At 46.2% G+C, this 17,806-nt stretch overlaps 2 protein-coding genes across 7 annotated transcripts in view; one reads left to right on the top strand and one right to left on the bottom strand.

The window, feature by feature from the left end:
• Positions 1-1,999, bottom strand: part of AP4S1 (adaptor related protein complex 4 subunit sigma 1) — a 56,917-nt gene extending 54,918 nt beyond the window's left edge. The window contains exon 1 of one of the 3 annotated variants that reach the window (XM_061611588.1): positions 1,657-1,999. The gene's annotated coding sequence lies outside the window, so the exon portion shown is untranslated. The remainder of the gene's footprint in view (positions 1-1,656) is intronic. The other 2 variants (XM_061611587.1, XM_061611589.1) reach the window with 2 other exon arrangements.
• Positions 769-17,806, top strand: part of STRN3 (striatin 3) — an 85,170-nt gene continuing 68,132 nt past the window's right edge. For 2 of the 4 annotated variants that reach the window (XM_061611584.1, XM_061611585.1), the window contains exon 1: positions 770-1,450. In XM_061611584.1, the coding sequence (XP_061467568.1) occupies positions 1,121-1,450 (330 nt within the window). In that variant the 5' untranslated portion in view covers positions 770-1,120. Of the gene's footprint in view, positions 1,451-17,806 lie in introns of all 4 variants that reach the window. The other 2 variants (XM_061611583.1, XM_061611586.1) reach the window with 2 other exon arrangements.

The raw sequence follows: 17,806 nt of genomic DNA, 5'->3' as shown, positions 1-17,806 counted from the left end.
AAAATGATGAGGCTGAGGTTATCATACTTTGAACACATCATGAGAAGACATGATTCATTAGGAAAGATAATAATTCTGGGGAAAACAGAAGGGAGTAGAAAAAGAGGAAGGCCAAACAAGAGATGGATTGATTCCACAAAGAAAGCCACAGACCTGAACTTACAAGATCTGAACAGGGTGGTTCATGACAGATGCTCTTGGAGGTTGCTGATTCATAGGGTCACCATAAGTCATAGTCAACTTGGAGACACATAACTACGCAATAATTTACAACAATAAATTGTTTTATTTAAAACAATTTAATGGAATACCGCAGTGACAAAAAGATACAAGGAAGTTTCCAGTTCAAATTTCCCCTCTACCATGAACTCACTAGGGGTCTTGGGCAAAGCACTATCTCACACCTCAGTTGCCCATATGGGGAAATCATTATTCTGACCTACCTTACAGAGTTGTTGTAAGGATTACTACTGGACAATGCTTACAAAGTACACTAAACCCATTAAAACACCATCCAAGTATTAGTATCATTCTTATTTTAAAAACAACTAATGGCCATCTCTGTGGGTAGCTCTGACTCTCCTGTGTATTTATGTACAAGTACGTTCGAAGAATAAAAAGTTGAGTATTCAGCCGCTCCTGATTCTTTTGCGCCAAACGGTGCAACAGGAAACAGGTGAGCCTAAAGGAATGAGTTAAAAAAAAAAGCCATCCAAATACCATCCAGCACACAAGAGCCTCTCCCTTCCTCTCCATAATTTTGAGTCAACGCTCGCGCATGCGTACAGTAGGGCAGCTCGGGTGCCGGAGCAAGGCGGGTGCTGTTTCCCAGCATGCCGCGCGCACCCCCCCCCTCCCCGTGGGTGGTTGAGCAGAGCTGCTGAGTGAATCTGTCCGGCCGATGATGGAGATGAGACTGTAATGGCGGCCGGCGGCGGCAGCAGTAGCGGCGGCGGCGGCGGCTCGAGTTCGGTGCTGCTCTGACACCTGGCTACTCCTCCGCGTGGCCTTGGCCCACCTCCCCTGGTCGGTCCTTCCCTACAGGCAGAGCCGCTCACGACTCAGGAATACCACACACACAAAGCGGGAGGAGGAAGAGGCGGAAGACTCCCCACAGACAATGGACGAACATCCCGGAGCCGGTGGTGGGATCATGGCAGGGGCCACTCCGAGACCTCCACAGCAGCCGCTGCCGCCCACCGGAGGGAACGCGAACTCTCAGCTGCTTAACCAAGGCTGTTCGGGGCCTGGCGGCGGAAATCTGCCGCCGCCGCAGCAGCAACCCCAAGGGCCGGCGGCGGCTCATGAAGCGGTGGGCCCTGGTAGCGGCTCGGAGCTGTCCCGGCCTCAACACTACACCATCCCGGGGATCCTTCACTACATCCAGCACGAATGGGCCCGCTTCGAGATGGAGCGCGCGCACTGGGAGGTGGAAAGGGCTGAGCTCCAGGTAGGGCCAAGCCGGGTTCTGGACGGGCGAGGAGAAGGAGGTGGTGGTGGGGTAGCCACACAATGCGAGAATGACTGAGGTGAGGTCTGTCCGCACCGTTTAGGAGGAGGGCTGAGAGAGAAGGGAGCTCGCCGCTTGCGGGCAGCGGCGGTGTGGTTGAGGCCCGGGACCGTGGTGGTGGAAACACGCAGGGCAGGAGAAAGTACCTGTATTCGGTGGGTCCGGCGTGGCGGGCGTCACTCCGCACGTTCCCTCACGGCTGCTCGGGTTGGGCTGCTTTCCCCGGGGCAGCCATTTTGGCTTCTAGCATGGCGCCCGCCTGGCTTGGGCCTGTCAAGCTGGGAGGGGAGGGTTATCATCTCCTCCCCGGCCCGATTTCAGTCACCATCTCTTAAGCGCGCGTGCCCTGACAGTTAACCGTGTCTCGCGCAGCAACGCGGTCGTTTCACTTGCCACGGCGACTCTGGTGCTTCTGTGGCCTACCAAGAGGACGAGTCGTAATCTTAATGGAACACAAGAACCCAACCGTATTCTCAGCTGCTGCCTTGGGAATAGAAATCACGCACATTATTCTCAATTGACCGGACTTCTTTCTAGGAGTAGGAGGCGTGTCCCCCTTCATTCGTTTTCATTACCCACATGGATGATTCTGTCACTTCTTTAAAAAGTGCGTGGGGGGAATCATAAAGGGATTGATAAATTTGACCTCTTCAGTCTTTTTCATCCATTAGTTATTTCGAGTTACATCAGCAAAATAATGTGTGTGCCAACATAATGTATTACATAGGCACACTTGTCAGAGATTAAGGATTGGCCATGGCTCCCTGCTGCGTATTACTGGGTAGTTAATCTGGTTTTGCCACTGTGTAATGTGTGAATAGTCATTAAAACTGAGTGCATAGGTGTAAAGATATACACATATCTCTAATTAAATCCATTGGTATAATCTAATTGTAGGCTTTGCAGGTTTAACCATATTTCAGAAATATTTTTAATGATTAGAAATAAACATGTATTCATTCAGCATGTATCCCTTGATGTGTGCCCACATACAGTTACTCTAAGGAACAATGTGATGTGTTTAAAAGTGAAGGTGTGATTAACTTGGTTGAGTTTCAAGAAAATTAGATTTGGAACTGGAAGTCTCGGGTCTGTCAAAATACAAGTACTGACTTGTCCAATGCTGTACAATTCTTCCCCTTCAGTTTCTTGTTCTGGGGGGAGCGCAATAACAAGTAATCCATTTTGCAAGTTTGTTGTGAGGCAAACACTGAAATTTGAAAATATCCTGCAAAATTAAAGAGATGCTATAAAAGTGAATAATGGTAATAATGTATCAAGACTAAAATGCCTACTAAATGTAGGATGTTGTGACAAGTGACAACTGTGTTCTGTGTAGATCTACTTTTTTGTTGTTGGTTTCAGAGATCACGTATACCATGTTGAAGGAGAACATGTGTTTCTTTGTAAGGCTAGCTAAGTAAGCCAAATGTTGTATTCAAAATCATACATGTTTATGACATATGGGATCCATCTTGGTCTGATTTTAAGTCTTTATCTTCAGTTAGATGCTTTATCTACCAGCTAGGAGGCTCAAAGCTTTAAAAACATTAAAACTGAAATTTCTGTAATCTGGCAATGGTTCTAGGAGCTGGAAAATCAATGTAGATGTCAAACATAACATGAATTATGGGGATTGTTATAGGACAACTGCTAGATGATTATGTATTTTATGTTATTAGTAGACTACATCGTAGAACATTAAATGAATGAGGTTGCAATCCTGTACCCAATTATATGGGCGTAAATTCCTTTGAACTAAATGGGGCTTACTTCTGGGTAGATTGGGAGTTAGTTCTTTGACAATTTGATAGGAAATGATAAAATACGTCACTCCAGGGCAAGGTTACCTAATGTGGTACCCTCTAGATGTTGGATTTCCAACTCCTATCAGCCTCAGCCAGCATGGCCAATGGTCAGGGTTGATGGAGTAGAGCAACATCTGGAGGGCAACATGTTGCCTACCCTTGCTCCAGGGTTTCTTCCACATATCTTGCAGCTGTAAGTTTCTAGCTTTTGTCATTAATTTTTGATTTATTTGTCATAACTGTCTAGATTGATATTAAAGTACCGACTTTTTCCTTTGCTTAGAGAAAGCAAGACAGTACCTTGGATCCCCACATTATGCAAGATGCAGGAAGGAATCTGGCCACCAATACTGCTCTGTTTGTTTAGTGGTGTTTTTGTGTGTGTTCAATCTGAAGCCTGCTGCTATTCTTCTTGTGATTCACTAGAATAATAGTGCCATTACTTGTAGATCATTTCCACACTAACACCATTACAAAGAACATAATTTCTTAAAGTATGTCCACACCCTTCAAGGTGCAGCTTGGCTGACTTGATGAGGCATAGGCTGAATAAGTGTTGCTACATTGGGGAATGCCTCTGATAGTATTGATTGTGTAAGGCATACCAGAGTTGCCTTATCAAGGTCATATCATAAGTAACTCATCTAAAATTAGTGTAATTATTAGCAATGGCAAAGCATCGTCAATATAACTGCACATAATATCAGTCATATTCAGTGTGGTTATAGGCCCCTAAATTAAGGTGTACTTAAGAAAATCTGTTTGACATCAGTCTGATTTACATGCACTGTAAGCCATGTTTAGAAACAAACTTTGCCTTTCTATGAATATGCAGCATGCTGATCCATGCTGCTCAAATTGTGGCTCCTCTTCTCTTTGCTGATCTAGGAGGAAACAAACCACAGTCCTTGTTGTCTCTCTCCAAACAAACTGTGAGAGGAAACCAAGAGCAAACCTTTGGTATTTAGTGGCATTTCAGAATAAACCAAGGCTTGGATTTTTATTATTTCTAAAATATATTAAAAACATTTCAAACTGACAGGGGTGTTCTCAACATGGGATTAGGCCAGAGAAGTTTATTAACCTTTTCATTTATTCAGTTTATATCCCACCTTTCCTCCAGAAGGAGCCCAGGGCAGCAGACACATCAATGATAAAGCAATGTCTTAAAAAGCATTCTAAAAACAGTTTAAAACATACCTCAACCAGTAATTTCAGGGTTGCCAGGAAGAGTGTCTTTCAGCTACCAAATGCCTGTGTGAACAGGAATGTTTTTAAATTCCTTCTGAAATCCAATAATGAGGGAAGACAGCTGCACCTCATCAGGGAGGGCATTCCATAAATGGGGAACCATCACTGAAAAGGCCCTGTTACGGGTCAATGCCAATTGGGCAGCCCTCGTCACCAACAAGGCCTCATGTGCCAATTGAAAGGTCTGGGATTTTTTTTCTCCCAGTAACTGAAAATGTTTCTGTTGTCCTAATTTAGAAGTTGGCTGAGCTACTTGTAGGTGTAAATAGATGCTGCGCCTACATTCCATTCAGATGTCTCCCTTCAGTTCCATTGGAGAAGCTGACTGTAGTGGGAAATAGGTAAACTCCTCAGATGCCAGGTTCCAACCTTCAGTACCTCAAATTTCTGGCTGCTTGTGATGAGTGAGGATTTTTCCTATCTGTTCTTTAGACTTCACTGGGTTTCTTTGAACATGGATATTGGCATTGTGTTAAGAGTACTACAAGTGGAATATTGGGAGATTATAATAATAACTTGTTTATGTTTATGGTAGTTAGAAATTTATTACTGGACAGAAGCTTTAAAACTGAAATTTGTAAAGCAGCTGGAAAAGAAAGAGCAAGTGAGAAAAAAAGTCTTTGGTTGCTGTTTCTTCTCCAGAATGTCAGTGAGAACATACCTTTCCAGAAAAATCTCAGTGTTAAAAAATTATTGCCAGATATGGAAGATTCCGCCATCCTTCTCTGGAGCCTGGAGGAGGGCAGGATAATCTTACTGACCTTGTGCTTAGATTGTGGCTCAGCACAACAGGAATAAGTGCCAACCCAGCTAGGGCAGGAGGGTGGGGATTTGTTTCTCCCATTGCACTGGGTGCTTGTGGTGCTAGAAGGGTGTAGTGGTTAGAGTGTTGGAGTAGGACGTTTGATTAATTGAATTGATTATTTAATGGATTTACTAATTTATGTTTTGAGCTAATTGACAAGCTAACTGGAACTAAGCAGCTATTGAACCGAGGTCTATATAACTGGTCATTTAGTCAAGTATTGTTTTGCAGTTAAGTTGGCGAATCAAAATTGAATAGAAAAGCTAAGGATATTGGAGCTTACGTCAAACAAAATGAATATTAGATAAATCAGAAGACATAGATGCATAGCATTGGAAAATTTTTCCACATTGTTTGAATTTAAAAATGCAATAGTTTAAGTGCAAACCTAACTCTGACCAGGCTGCAGTGGATATTAATTGAGCGGCAGAGCCACATCTGCAGCCCCTGCTGCTTCTATCAGCCATGAAAAGCAGGTTGCTTTGCTATGCCAACTCCAGGGTTGGTGCAGAAAATGGTTCCAAATCTGTCCCCTTGCTACAATTTGCAGTTTGCTTGGCCAGGGGATCCTTGACTGCCCCAGATCAATCCCCTTCCCACCTTCAAAATGCCCCTTTTGGGGGCTTTACATTGGCTGTTGCTTGCAGGGTTACCACCAGTGGTAGATTCTGCCCATCCATGCTTTAGGCTGGCAAAGAGCAGACCTTGGCAATACCAGAGACACCTCCACCTCACCCAAATTTCCTCCATTGTGGTTTGGATTGCTCTACCCATTGGTTTTAAAATGTATCTATTTAAGATGCTTAAACCAGAGTTGTTAAACTACAGAGCAGGGGTGGACAATTGGATCTGGCTAGCCAGTGGTGCATTGAGTGGTGCCACACACATCTCGAGTCACCTGACGTTACCTCATGTCAAAGTTCAGTCCTTGGAAGCAGTCACAGGATCATCTCTAATCTTAGTGCTATCGTTCTGCAGTGTTCCCCCCCCCTAAAAATGGCCTTACATGCCAAATTCAGGGGCCTGGGGAGCCGAATTAGGCCTGCCAGTCGGATGCTCCTGCTATGGCTATGGAAGAATTAAATTTAGAAGAAGAACTAAAGGTAAAGGTGTCCCCGCACTTATAGTGCGAGTCGTTTCCGACTCTTAGGGTGACGTCTTGCGACGTTTACTAGGCAGACCGTATATATGGGGTGGGATTGCCAGTTCCTTCCCCGGCCTTTCTTTACCCCTCAGCATATGCCGGGTACTCATTTTACCGACCACGGATGGAGGGAAGGCTGAGTGGACCTCGACCCCTTTTACCGGAGAATCAGTATTGATTTTGAAAGAGAAAATGTCAAACTAATTTTAAACAGGATGGGATGAGATGTGGGAGGCTGCAACTTGAGGGGGAAATAAGGAAATTGGATATCCCATCTGTGCCAATTGTAGTGTTGGGATGGGGAGTTGGATCAGGCCACTGGACCAAATTCAAAAATCCCCCACCTCCCCATTTGGCAACATTGACAAGTGGGTGGGAGCACTCACCTGTCAATCACCAGACATCACAATGCTGTCAAAGTTCAAATGAGATCACTGTAACTGTCGATCAGCTGATGGGCAGTTGTAGCAACCTCCTTTGAAGGCAGGCTTTTCATGTCAGTCAGCTGTTTGGTTCTGGGAGTGTACCTTAAAAGGGGGAGGCTCTGGAGAGAAAAAATGCCTGATTTTTAAACAAAGCATTTTCATCTCTGCAGTGGAAGTGCTAGAAAAAGTGGTTTGAATCCAAACTGTTTCCTCCAGCCCTATTGGCTGCACTAAGCAGTTCCTGAAGGAAATTTAAACTGTTAATTTTTCCTTTCTATCCACATCTGTGGCTCTGTCACACTTGACATCACATTTTTATGTCAGATGTGGGGCAGGTGGTCATGGTTTGTGGGAAACAGCATTGGAGACCAAATTGGGACCCATGCCAAGACTAATTAGGTCTGGGCCAGAGAGTCCCTACACCTGCTATAGTACATTCTGTTTACATAAGGGGCTCTCTGGATGCTGTCCATAATCTGTACCTGTTCAAGTACCAGAATAAAGGCAATGATGATAGATAAGTGAACTGCATAATCAATAAAAATGATAGAAGAATTGTGAGACCTAGAGCCCACAGACTGGAAACATTCAATATACATCTCGATTCCTGTTACGCTGCAGCCAACTCAGAAGGGACAGGAAGGGGGGAGGCTTGAATTTCAGGCGCCTCCGCAGTCAGAAGAAGCAGAGTTGGGGATTGTTGGGTCTGAACAGGAGCGTCCGGGAGGGGGGCAGCCTGCTCTTCAGCCATTTCCCACGAGTAACGTCCTTTCCGAGGAGCCGAGCGCACCGCCCCCAATTGAGGCAGAGAACTTGGAGGAGGAAGTTTCAGAGGCAGTGCCAACTCCTCCTTTCCCAAGCAGTTCCCATGAGGTTTCCAATGAGGCACCGCCTCTTGACCTCGAGCCTGTTGCTTGGGAGCAGATGTCTTCGGATGAGCAAGTGGAGGCGCCGCCCCTGACTCCTCGTTCCCACCGCCGCGAGAAACGGACAGGACAAAGACAGCAGTTACGCAGGAGTCAGAGATTACGTTCAAAAACATTTTCTATATAAGCCTGCTGCTCTCAGGGGGGGGGGTCGCTGAGTCAACTTCCTTCACACGCTGCAGAGCATGTCTAGAGTATAGTTAGGGACTTTAGTGAGTTAGCCTAGGATTTCCTATGAAGCGCAATGCTTTTGATGTATCCATTACTCTAATAAAACGAGATTTACTTGCACACACACTCCAGCCTCATTCTTTCGGCTCTGGGCCGGACAATTCCAAAGAAAGGGGATCCCAGAGAATGCAGTAATTATCAAATTATTGCCTTAATATCCCATGCAAGTAAAGTAGTGCCCAAGATTCTACAACAAAGGCTCTTACCATATACGGAGCAAGAAATGCCAGATGTCCAAGCTGGATTTAGAAAAGGAAGAGGCACCAGAGATCATATTGCAAACATACATTGGATAATGGAAGGGACCAAGGAATTTCAGAGGAAAATCACCCTGCGGTTTATAGATTACAGCAAAGCCTTTGATTGTGTAGATCATGAAAAACTATGGAATGCTTTAAAAGAAATGGGGGTGCCACAGCATCTGATTGTCCTGATGCGCAACCTATGCTCTGGACAAGAGGCTACTGTAAGGACAGAATATGGAGAAACCGATTGGTTCCCCATTGGAAAGGGTGTGTGACAGGGAGTATTTTATCACCCTATCTATTTAATCTATATATGGAACATATACAGAAAGCGGGATTGGACCAAGATGGAGGTGTGAAAATTGAAGGGAGAAATATCAGTAATTTAAGATATGCAGATGATACCATCCTACTAGCAGAAACCAGTCATGATTTGAAACAAATGCTGTTGAAATTTAAAAAGGAAAGCACAAAAGCAGGACTACAGCTGAACGTCAAGAAGACTAAAGTAATGACAACAGAAGATTTGTTGACAACGAGGACATTGAACTTGTCAAGGATTAACAATACATCGGCACAGTCATTAACCAAAATGGAGACAATAGTCAAATCAGAAGACGGCTAGGACTGGGGAGGGCAGCTGTGAGAGAACTAGAAAAGGTCCTCAAATGCAAAGATGTATCACTGAACACTAAAGTCAGGATCATTCAGACCATGGTATTTCCTATCTTTATGCATGGATGTGAAAGTTGGACAGTGAAAAAAGCTGATAAGAGAAAAATGAACTCATTTGAAATGTGGTGTTGGAGGAGAGCTTTGCGGGTTTTATGGACTGCGAAAAAGACCAATAATTGGGTGTTAGAACAAATTAAACCAGAACTGTCACTAGAAGCTAAAATGATGAGACTGAGGTTATCATACTTTGAACACATCATGAGAAGACATGATTCATTAGGAAAGATAATAATTCTGGGGAAAACAAGGGAGTAGAAAACAAGGAAGACCAAACAAGGGATGGATTGATTCTATAAAGGAAGCCACAGACCTGAACTTACAAGATCTGAACAGGGTGGTTTATAACAGATGCTCTTGGAGGTCGCGTTGCCATAAGTCATAATCAACTTGAAGGCACATAACAAGAATAATTTTTTGCATTTCAAAATACCACCCAGGATCCAAAAACGTAAAGATTGGTTCAGTTATCTGTGTTGACTGTTAACCTCGGGTGAGGCCATGCAAGATCTGGACTCCTACCTAGAGTCGGTGGTGGGTTGGATGAGGGCCTGTAAACTGACACTGAATCCTAGCAAGAAAGAGGTGCTGTAGGTTGGTGATTCCTGAGTTCGGATAATTGTTTGGTTGCCTGATTTGGATGGGGTTGTACTCCCTCTGAAAGAGCAGGTCCGTAGTCTGGGGGTGCTCCTGGATCCATCTTTATTGCTAGAGGCCCAGGTGACCTCAGTGGTTAGGTTACAAGTTTCGGCTGGTAAGACAGCTGTGGCCATGTCTGGACTAGGATAGCCTAACCACTGTTGCCCATGCAGTGGTAACCTCCAGGCAGGATTACTGTAATGCTTTCTATATGAAGCTGCCCTTGAGGTTGGTCCAGAAACTGCAGCTGGTCAAAATGGGACAGCGAGACTACTCACTGGGGCAGGGTATCATCAGCATGTCAGCCTGCTGCTGAATGAATTGCACTGGCTGCCTATTAGCTACTGGGCTAAGTGCTGGTTTTGGTGTCCAAAGCCCTATATAGCTTGGGACCAGGATACCTGAAAGACCGTATTACCCTTTATATACCCAATTGATCACGCTCTGCAGGTGAGGCCCTCCTGCAGATACCATCTTATCAGGAGGTCCATTCCGCACAACATAGGAAATGGACCTTTAGCGTAGTGGCACCTACCGTTTGGAATTTCCTCCCCTTAAATATTAGACAGGTGCCATCTCTGTTATCTTTTTGGCACCTACTGAAGACCTTCCTTTTTCAAGAAGCCTTTTATGTAGAGACCTTATCCCAGTCTGCATCTGTGGGAGTTGCTTTTAATATGTTTTTAAAGCTTTTTTAAAAAAAAGATGTTTTGCTTAAATATATTTTAAAGTTTGTTTCTCTGATGTTTTGGAGTGTTTTTAGTGCTTTTGTTTGTTGCCCTGGGCTGCTACTGGGAGAAAGGGCAAGATCTAAATCTCATAAAATAAATAAATAAATACATGCATGCATGCATACATACATACATACATACTGCAACAAAAGCAGAAGTTAGTACAGAAAGTAAAGCAAAGCAGAACCCTGTCACAAATACTATGCTGACAGCTACACTGACATTTCTTGGTGACAAATTTAAGGCAGTTGCATGGAGTCATTTATTAAAAAGAAACAAAGAAATGGCAGGAAATTATGTTGACAGAATAGACAGGTAGGGAAATCATCAAAAGCAGAGTAGTGGTCTGCAGATTAAGCAACACTTAAATACTGCAAAGGATAAATTGTGGTAAATGCTTGCATCAAAGCCAAAACTGCCCATTATGCCATAGGGACAGAATTTGAATTTGCTAACAAGCTGGTCAAACAGTTTGCTTGATGTGGAAATGTGGAAAAATGTGGATCTAGCTGAGAGAATTAAAATAAATACACACAAAACAGGAAATGGTGCAGGAGTTTTGTGATTACTATAGTATATTATATAATCCAAAAACGTGATAAAAATGAGATCAGAACTATCCAACAACCTCCTGTTTATTTTAGAAAAACAAACTAGGACAGTCAATTAGTAGTATTCACAGGTAGTATTAACTGTATTAACAACTATACAGGCTTTAAAACAAGAGTTGGGAACTTTCGGCCCTCCACATGGTGCTGAACTACAACTCCCAGCAGCTCTAGCAAGCATGACCAGTGACAGGAATGATGGGAGTTATAGTTTAGCAACATCTGGAGGGCCAAAGGTTCCCCACACCTGCTTTAAAATATATCAAAAATCATTCGTTCCCTGAGGTTTCAATGATCAGCGTATAAGCTAGGTGATATACTGGCACAAAAATTAGTAGAATTATTAATGTATGGTTGAGTTCCGAGATTTCTTTTTTCCCCAATAGGAGTCCTTCCATGGATGGATGGAAGAAGGAGATGTCTAGATCCAACCCATATTTTATAGATACCATATACTTGGCCTGATGAAATAACTTTAATCTATAAAAGCAATAAGGTCCCAGACAAGATACTCTATTGATATCACTTCTAAATGTTGCCTAGAAAACCTTATGCAGAAAGGTTAAATAACATTCCTGGCTAAAATTTAAATACGTCCTATATAGAGAAAGATCAATGTGGTTTTTAAAAATGCAGACAACTGAAGATACCAAATGTGTAATAAATACTCATCTTAATAAAGGGTAGTCCCAATATTGTTGCAGTTTGTGGATGTTGAGAAGGCATTCAGTTGAGTGGAATGGCCCTTATTTTGCACTAGGGACAACTTCTGTAGTATGAATGGTAATTATAAGCATCAGCTAGAATGGTTATAAGTGGTTAGTTATGGAAACAGGTAATTCAGAGGGGAGTTGGGAAAGTTGTGTATACTCGCCGCTATTCAGTTTGTTTATACTATCTTAGTTCAGTATGAAAGGAATATAGATGAGTTGATGAATTGTATCCAATGTAGCACGAGCACAAGGTTCTCCCCACCTCCACACTGCAGCCTCTGTGAGGGTAATTTATTGGTTGAGTCCAAGATTTATTTATTTATTTATTTATTTATTTATTTATTTTGTTCAATTTTTAGATGACTGAGCCACAAAAATGATAGAGCCGCAAAGATGATTAATTATTGGATGTCTTAGACTGGGCATTTTTAGTATGAATTGGAAACTAGCAGCATCTTTCATACAGAGCATTTCAGAAGCTGACCCTACTAGCTCCCGGGCCTGAGTTTCCTCACTTCTGCCTTTCCACAGGGCAGACAGGTCTTAAGTAACCTCAGGGAAGGTGAGGGTATTTAATGATTTAATAATGGTTATGTGAACATTATAAATTGGCTATGAAATACGTGATTTGAAATTTATAAAGGTATTTACTAGAATAGGTATAAATCTTTAGAATAGTATCTCATTTCAAAGCATATTCAGAGCCTTTTTAAAAAATGTTATCTTGTAGTTTCAGAGTTAATACCATAGCTGTGACACCACTGGAACTGAAAAGGGTTTGCGGCCTATTGCCGAAATAAAACACAAACACCATTCATTGGGTTAAATCATGGGCCACTTTATTAAACGGAATCAATTAGAATAATGAACCTGCAGAGGGGAAATCAAGTGCGGGAGCATTCTGATGATCCAGGCAAAGCCTGCTTGCAGCCATAGGGCGACCAAACCTTGCCTGAGCCCGGGGCTGCCCTGTGCCAGACCCCAGCTCAGGCCACACCCTGAAGATGTGTAGGGGGTCCAACCCGCATCACCGCCCCCTGGAGCCGTGAAACTCCGAGCGGATGAGGCACGTTGGCCCCAAAGGCAGCCCGTGTTCTGCCCCCCGGGCCGTATAGCCCTGAGCTGCAGGTCCCCGGACCGCCAAAGGTGCCTAAAGGTGTCACCTAGCTGCCCTTTCCCTTTAAACCTTTTCCCGCACTTCTTTGCCACAAAAGGGGGACAAGCCTCTGCTTAGTCTCCCTTTACCTCACACCCGATAAGAATCTTATGCAGACCCCTCTGCAGGTCCATCAGGAGGATGGCATTGTTGCCTCCCGAACTGCATGTCAAGCATGTCTGCCACTGAGGGCCTTGCCCTCCATGTCTGACCAAAGCAGACGACCCAAGGCCACCGAGGCCTCAACTGCATGTCCTCACATGCCTGCCACTGAGGGCCTTGCCCTCCATGTCTGACCACAGCAGACGACCCAAGGCTACCGAGGCCTCAACTGCATGTCCTCACATGCCTGCCACTGAGGGCCTTGCCCTCCATGTCTGACCACAGCAGACGACCCGAGGCTACCGAGGCCTCAACTGCATGTCCTCACATGCCTGCCACTGAGGGCCTTGCCCTCCATGTCTGACCACAGCAGACGACCCAAGGCCACCGAGGCCTCAACTGCATGTCCTCACATGTCTTGCCCTTCAGTAACCAAGGTAATTCCCACCCAGGGGAGTGGCCACCACCTGCAGAACCTTCCACCCTGAACCCTGCTGGAACAACATGGGTAGGAGACCATCCTAGCGCATACTCTGTCGACCCTGCCACCAAACCGTGGCCCACCATCAGAGGCCCAGCTGTGAACCAATGTGCGTTTTCGGCCCCAAGGCCAGCCTATGAGATCATGCCATGGCTGCAGAGTAGGCTGCGCATCTGCTCCATCCCCGTCCAGCAACCTGCCAAAACAGAAAGAATCGTGAACAGTTGGGTCCCGGACCTTCAGACTCACCCCTGGGCTAAATGTATTTCATGCGCCCCCTACTTCCACCTCCTGACGGCCTGCACCTGCATATACAAAACCAAATAGACAGCCCCAGGTAGGCAATCCCACTGCCGGGTAGGCAACCCCAATTCTGGAGGAGCATGTCCCTAAAACCCCCATGGGTCTGCTCCCAGGCACTGCGACACTAGACCGAAACTTTATGAGGGAAGATCCCCTGAATATCAGGCAACCAGGCCTGTAGCTTCAGGCCAAAAACGCTATGATGCCCTCATGGGGAAGTGTCCAGTCCAGGGGGAGGGTAAAATAATGTGGAGTGACTCTTGTACCCCTGGTCTGCCTGGGGGATGGCTCGAAGGGGAGTCTGACCTGGCCCCAAACACCCCGGCCCCCTATCCGGAAGGCTGCAAGTTAAGTGCGAAGACTGCTACATGCAACTGCTGAGCTTTGAAGCATGATGGTCACAGGGCACCTCCCTGATCAACAATCCCTGGCGGGTCAGGTGAACACGGAGGATGAGGATAAGGGGTATGGGGGTGTGCATGGGCCAGCCGGCCAGCCCATGACGTATCCCACGCCGTCTGAATGGTCCCAAAGGCCCCCTGCCAGCCTACCTTGCGACACACTGACAGCCAAGCTTTACTCCTACCATCTGTGATGAATTCCAGCACGTGATTCATATGAATAGGCCACACTTTGCATAGCCCCTGCCGGCCCCTGACTCCCAGGAATCCCCTCCTGCCTTCTGATAGCTGTTAAGCATGCTGGGGCAGCAGATAGCATATGGCCATCTCTGACTCCCCTCCCCCATCTCCCAGTATGCAGTATGGGACTAGCGGAGTCGGTCCTCCCTCTAACTGAAACACCATTGATGCATCGCAGGAAAGGAGGGGGGCCATACCGCAGGTTGGTGCGTAAGGCAGCCAAAACCCTGAACCTGTGGTAAGGCTGTGAAATCCCTGTTATGGCACCATAAACCCCACCGCAGAAGGCCCCCAACTCCTGAAGGGCAGAAAGCAAACACCTTCCCCAGCCCCTGAAAACTCCGGGATCTTGATCTGCAACAGTTCAAGCTTTTCCCAGGCAGGCTGCAGCCCTGGGTCCAAAAGTCAATCTTAATACCCTGGAAGGTGAACACTGGGGCAGGATCCTCCATTTTCCCAGCTGCCAAAGGAACCCCCCAGTTCATAGCTACGCTATAAACTGTGCCATCAGGTGCTAATGTGCACCCAAAGTCTGCCCTACCCGTGAACTGTAAATCATGAAAGTAGTGCTCCACTGCTTCTGAGCCCTCTCGTCTCCTGACTGTCCCTTCCAAGAAGGGGCTGAAGTGCTCCATGCAAGAATACAGCAGCCCATAGGTAATGCTCTGCTGCATAGTTGACTTAAAGGGCAAAACTCAGCAGCTCAAAATCCACCATGTGTAACAGCTGGCAATGCAGGCACATTAGCTGCCACACTTGCCCATAAGGCATCACTGACTGACCCCACTTGTATGATGGGTGGTGAATCAGGTAGACTTTGCCCACTGCCACTTTGGGCACTATACGGGGGGGGCACTGAGAGAGCAGAGGTAGGGGATGATGGGAAGGGGCCAATAACCCTGCCCAACTGTATGTCTTCATCAATTGTCCTCCGGACCAGTGCGTCCATACCTAAGACTGATTTAAGATTGCTGGCCATAAGGGCGAGCCGGGGGCCATGGTATAGGATCCGGAAAACCGCATAAAAAAGAAAAACCACATAATAAAATGAGTCTCCCCATAACTGGGCAGTCTGCAAGCAAGGTCCATAACCCTCGAGTGTAGCGGGTAAGGGAAACTTTTCTTGAGCAGCCTCTGCTGGGGGCTTGTTGTTGAGCCTTTAATAGCAGGTTCGTATTCAGCAGTTATTAGATGGCATGAAGTTGAGCAATGTCATCTTCCAGTTTGTAAACTAGCTAAAGAGAAGATGCAGGCAAATGTGCCGCCTGAACGTGATTACTGAAAAGAATTCCCTTGTTTAAATAATTTACTCAGAGAAATATGAATTGGACCAATTCTATGCATACTTACTTATGAGAAAATCCCCTTGAGTGTATCGTTACTTCTTCCCCCGGAAGGGTGCATGTGATTGCACACATACAGCAGAATCCTATGTATGTTTACTCAGCCTATTACAGATTAAATGGGTTTTAGGACAGAGGTTTATGGGACTTAACTGATGGAAACGTTCATATATTTTTACCTGGGTTTTGAAGAACGTATTTGGGGAGGGGAAGCTTGACAATGAAAAAAGAGGGAATGAGTTCCCCTTGCATTTTAGAGTTGAGGTAGTTTTGGAGGTATATTTCTCTGAGCAACATCACAATCAAGTAGTTCTTGTGACCCTTCTCTCTACAGTGCTCTAACCCATCCCACAGACAACACAATATATTATGCTTCCCTGGGATACTGAGGCCGCATATATGCAACTAAATATCACCATGAGATATAGTAACAAACAAACTGACTATAATACACCAATGTCAATAACTACAACTGGGCAAGAGAAGTTGAAAGTATCCCCTTTGCAGATCTTCTTTAAGAGAGATGGGGAGGGGAAATGCTCATGAGATAGGATCATGTGCCCACTCTATAATCTGAGTTCTCAGATTAGGGGAAGAGTGTGGCCATGGCTGTTCCAAGACACTTTACTGCTTGAAGTGCAGAAATAGATCCCCACCACCATTTCATGTACAGGAGTTGACTGGAACAGCAGCTGAATCTAATTTCAAAACTGGGTACAGGACAAGCCATATGATATGCACAGTTGTGTTCTCTAACAGAAGGGTACAGACAAGATGCTTATGAGGTAGACCTGGGGGGCTGCTGCCCCTCCCCCCCCCAAGTTTTTGCCACTTGAAATTGTCAACTCACTCCACGTAATGGCAGGGTCAGCCCTGTGTCCAGATACATGCAGTTCTCCTCCCATGTCCAGCATCAAGCATCAAAGATGCGAGATCACAGAAACAGTCCTGACAGACAATATGGAATTCCACTAGCATTAAAAGGCATTTTCTTCTCTGTATATATGAGGGTCAAACAAAAAGAAGTGCTTTTCCCCAGGAGATGCAATACTCAGAATGTCAAGACAAGCTTTACCTGTTCTACTATTCTCTAAAGTCGGCAGTGGAGGCCTGAGACCCCCTTAGCGCTAGCCTCCCCCCCCCCAGCAAGAGCTCACAAAAGAAATTTAAATGTCCTGGCCTGAGTGCCTGCTGCGCCACTCCCCGGGTCGCTGCCGTGCCTCGCCGCCGCCGCTACTGCGCCTCTCCTTGAAGCCTCATGTCCCGCCGTAGGGCTCCTCAGCCAGGCCTCGCGCAAGGCCTCCTGTTACTGCTGCCGCCGCCGCTGGAATGCCTCCCACGCCTCAAAAGCCCTCGCCCCGGCTGGAAAGCTTCCCGCGGGTCGCTGGCGCCGGAAGGCTCCCTGCGCCTCGACACACCCACCGCCGCTGCAAGGCCTCCCGCACCTCGCTGCAACCGGAAGGCCGGCACGTCAAAGGCCTCGCTGCGGCTGGAAGGCCTCCCGCGTTTTGTCGCCGCCGCCGCCACAAGGCCGGCGCCTCAAAGGCCCTGCGCCCCGGCTTGAAAGCCTCCCGCGGGTCGCTGGCTCCGGAAGGCTCCCTGCGCCTCGCCACAGCCGCCGCCGCTGCAAGGCCTCACTGCCCTGCAGGCCTCGCCGCCAAAATTCAAAGGAGGGCGGGAGGCTGGTGGAGTGGCCTTAAATGACCTTCAGCCGCCCCGCCTCCTTTCTGCGTGTCACGCCGGCGCGCCGCGTACATACACACACACACACACACCCCTGATGGCGGCCTGTGCTTCGGCTGTGGCCGCAAACTCGCCCCTTTGCCTGGCAGTACCAGGCATGGAACGGGATTTTTTTTAAATCCACATACCTTGGTCTTTAACTCCCTTTGTCTGGATTATTGGTGCTTGCCACAACCAGAAACATGCTGAATGAAATTCCCTTTGGAAAATAGGGGTTGGAGGTATAGTGTTCTAGTGGTTTTGCCACTACCTAGATGGTCAATTCTAGA

The sequence above is a fragment of the Rhineura floridana genome, chromosome 2 (genome assembly GCF_030035675.1).
Source record: "Rhineura floridana isolate rRhiFlo1 chromosome 2, rRhiFlo1.hap2, whole genome shotgun sequence".
In the NCBI taxonomy this organism is placed as follows: Eukaryota; Metazoa; Chordata; class Lepidosauria; order Squamata; family Rhineuridae; genus Rhineura; species Rhineura floridana.
This window is presented reverse-complemented; position numbering and strand designations above follow the sequence as displayed.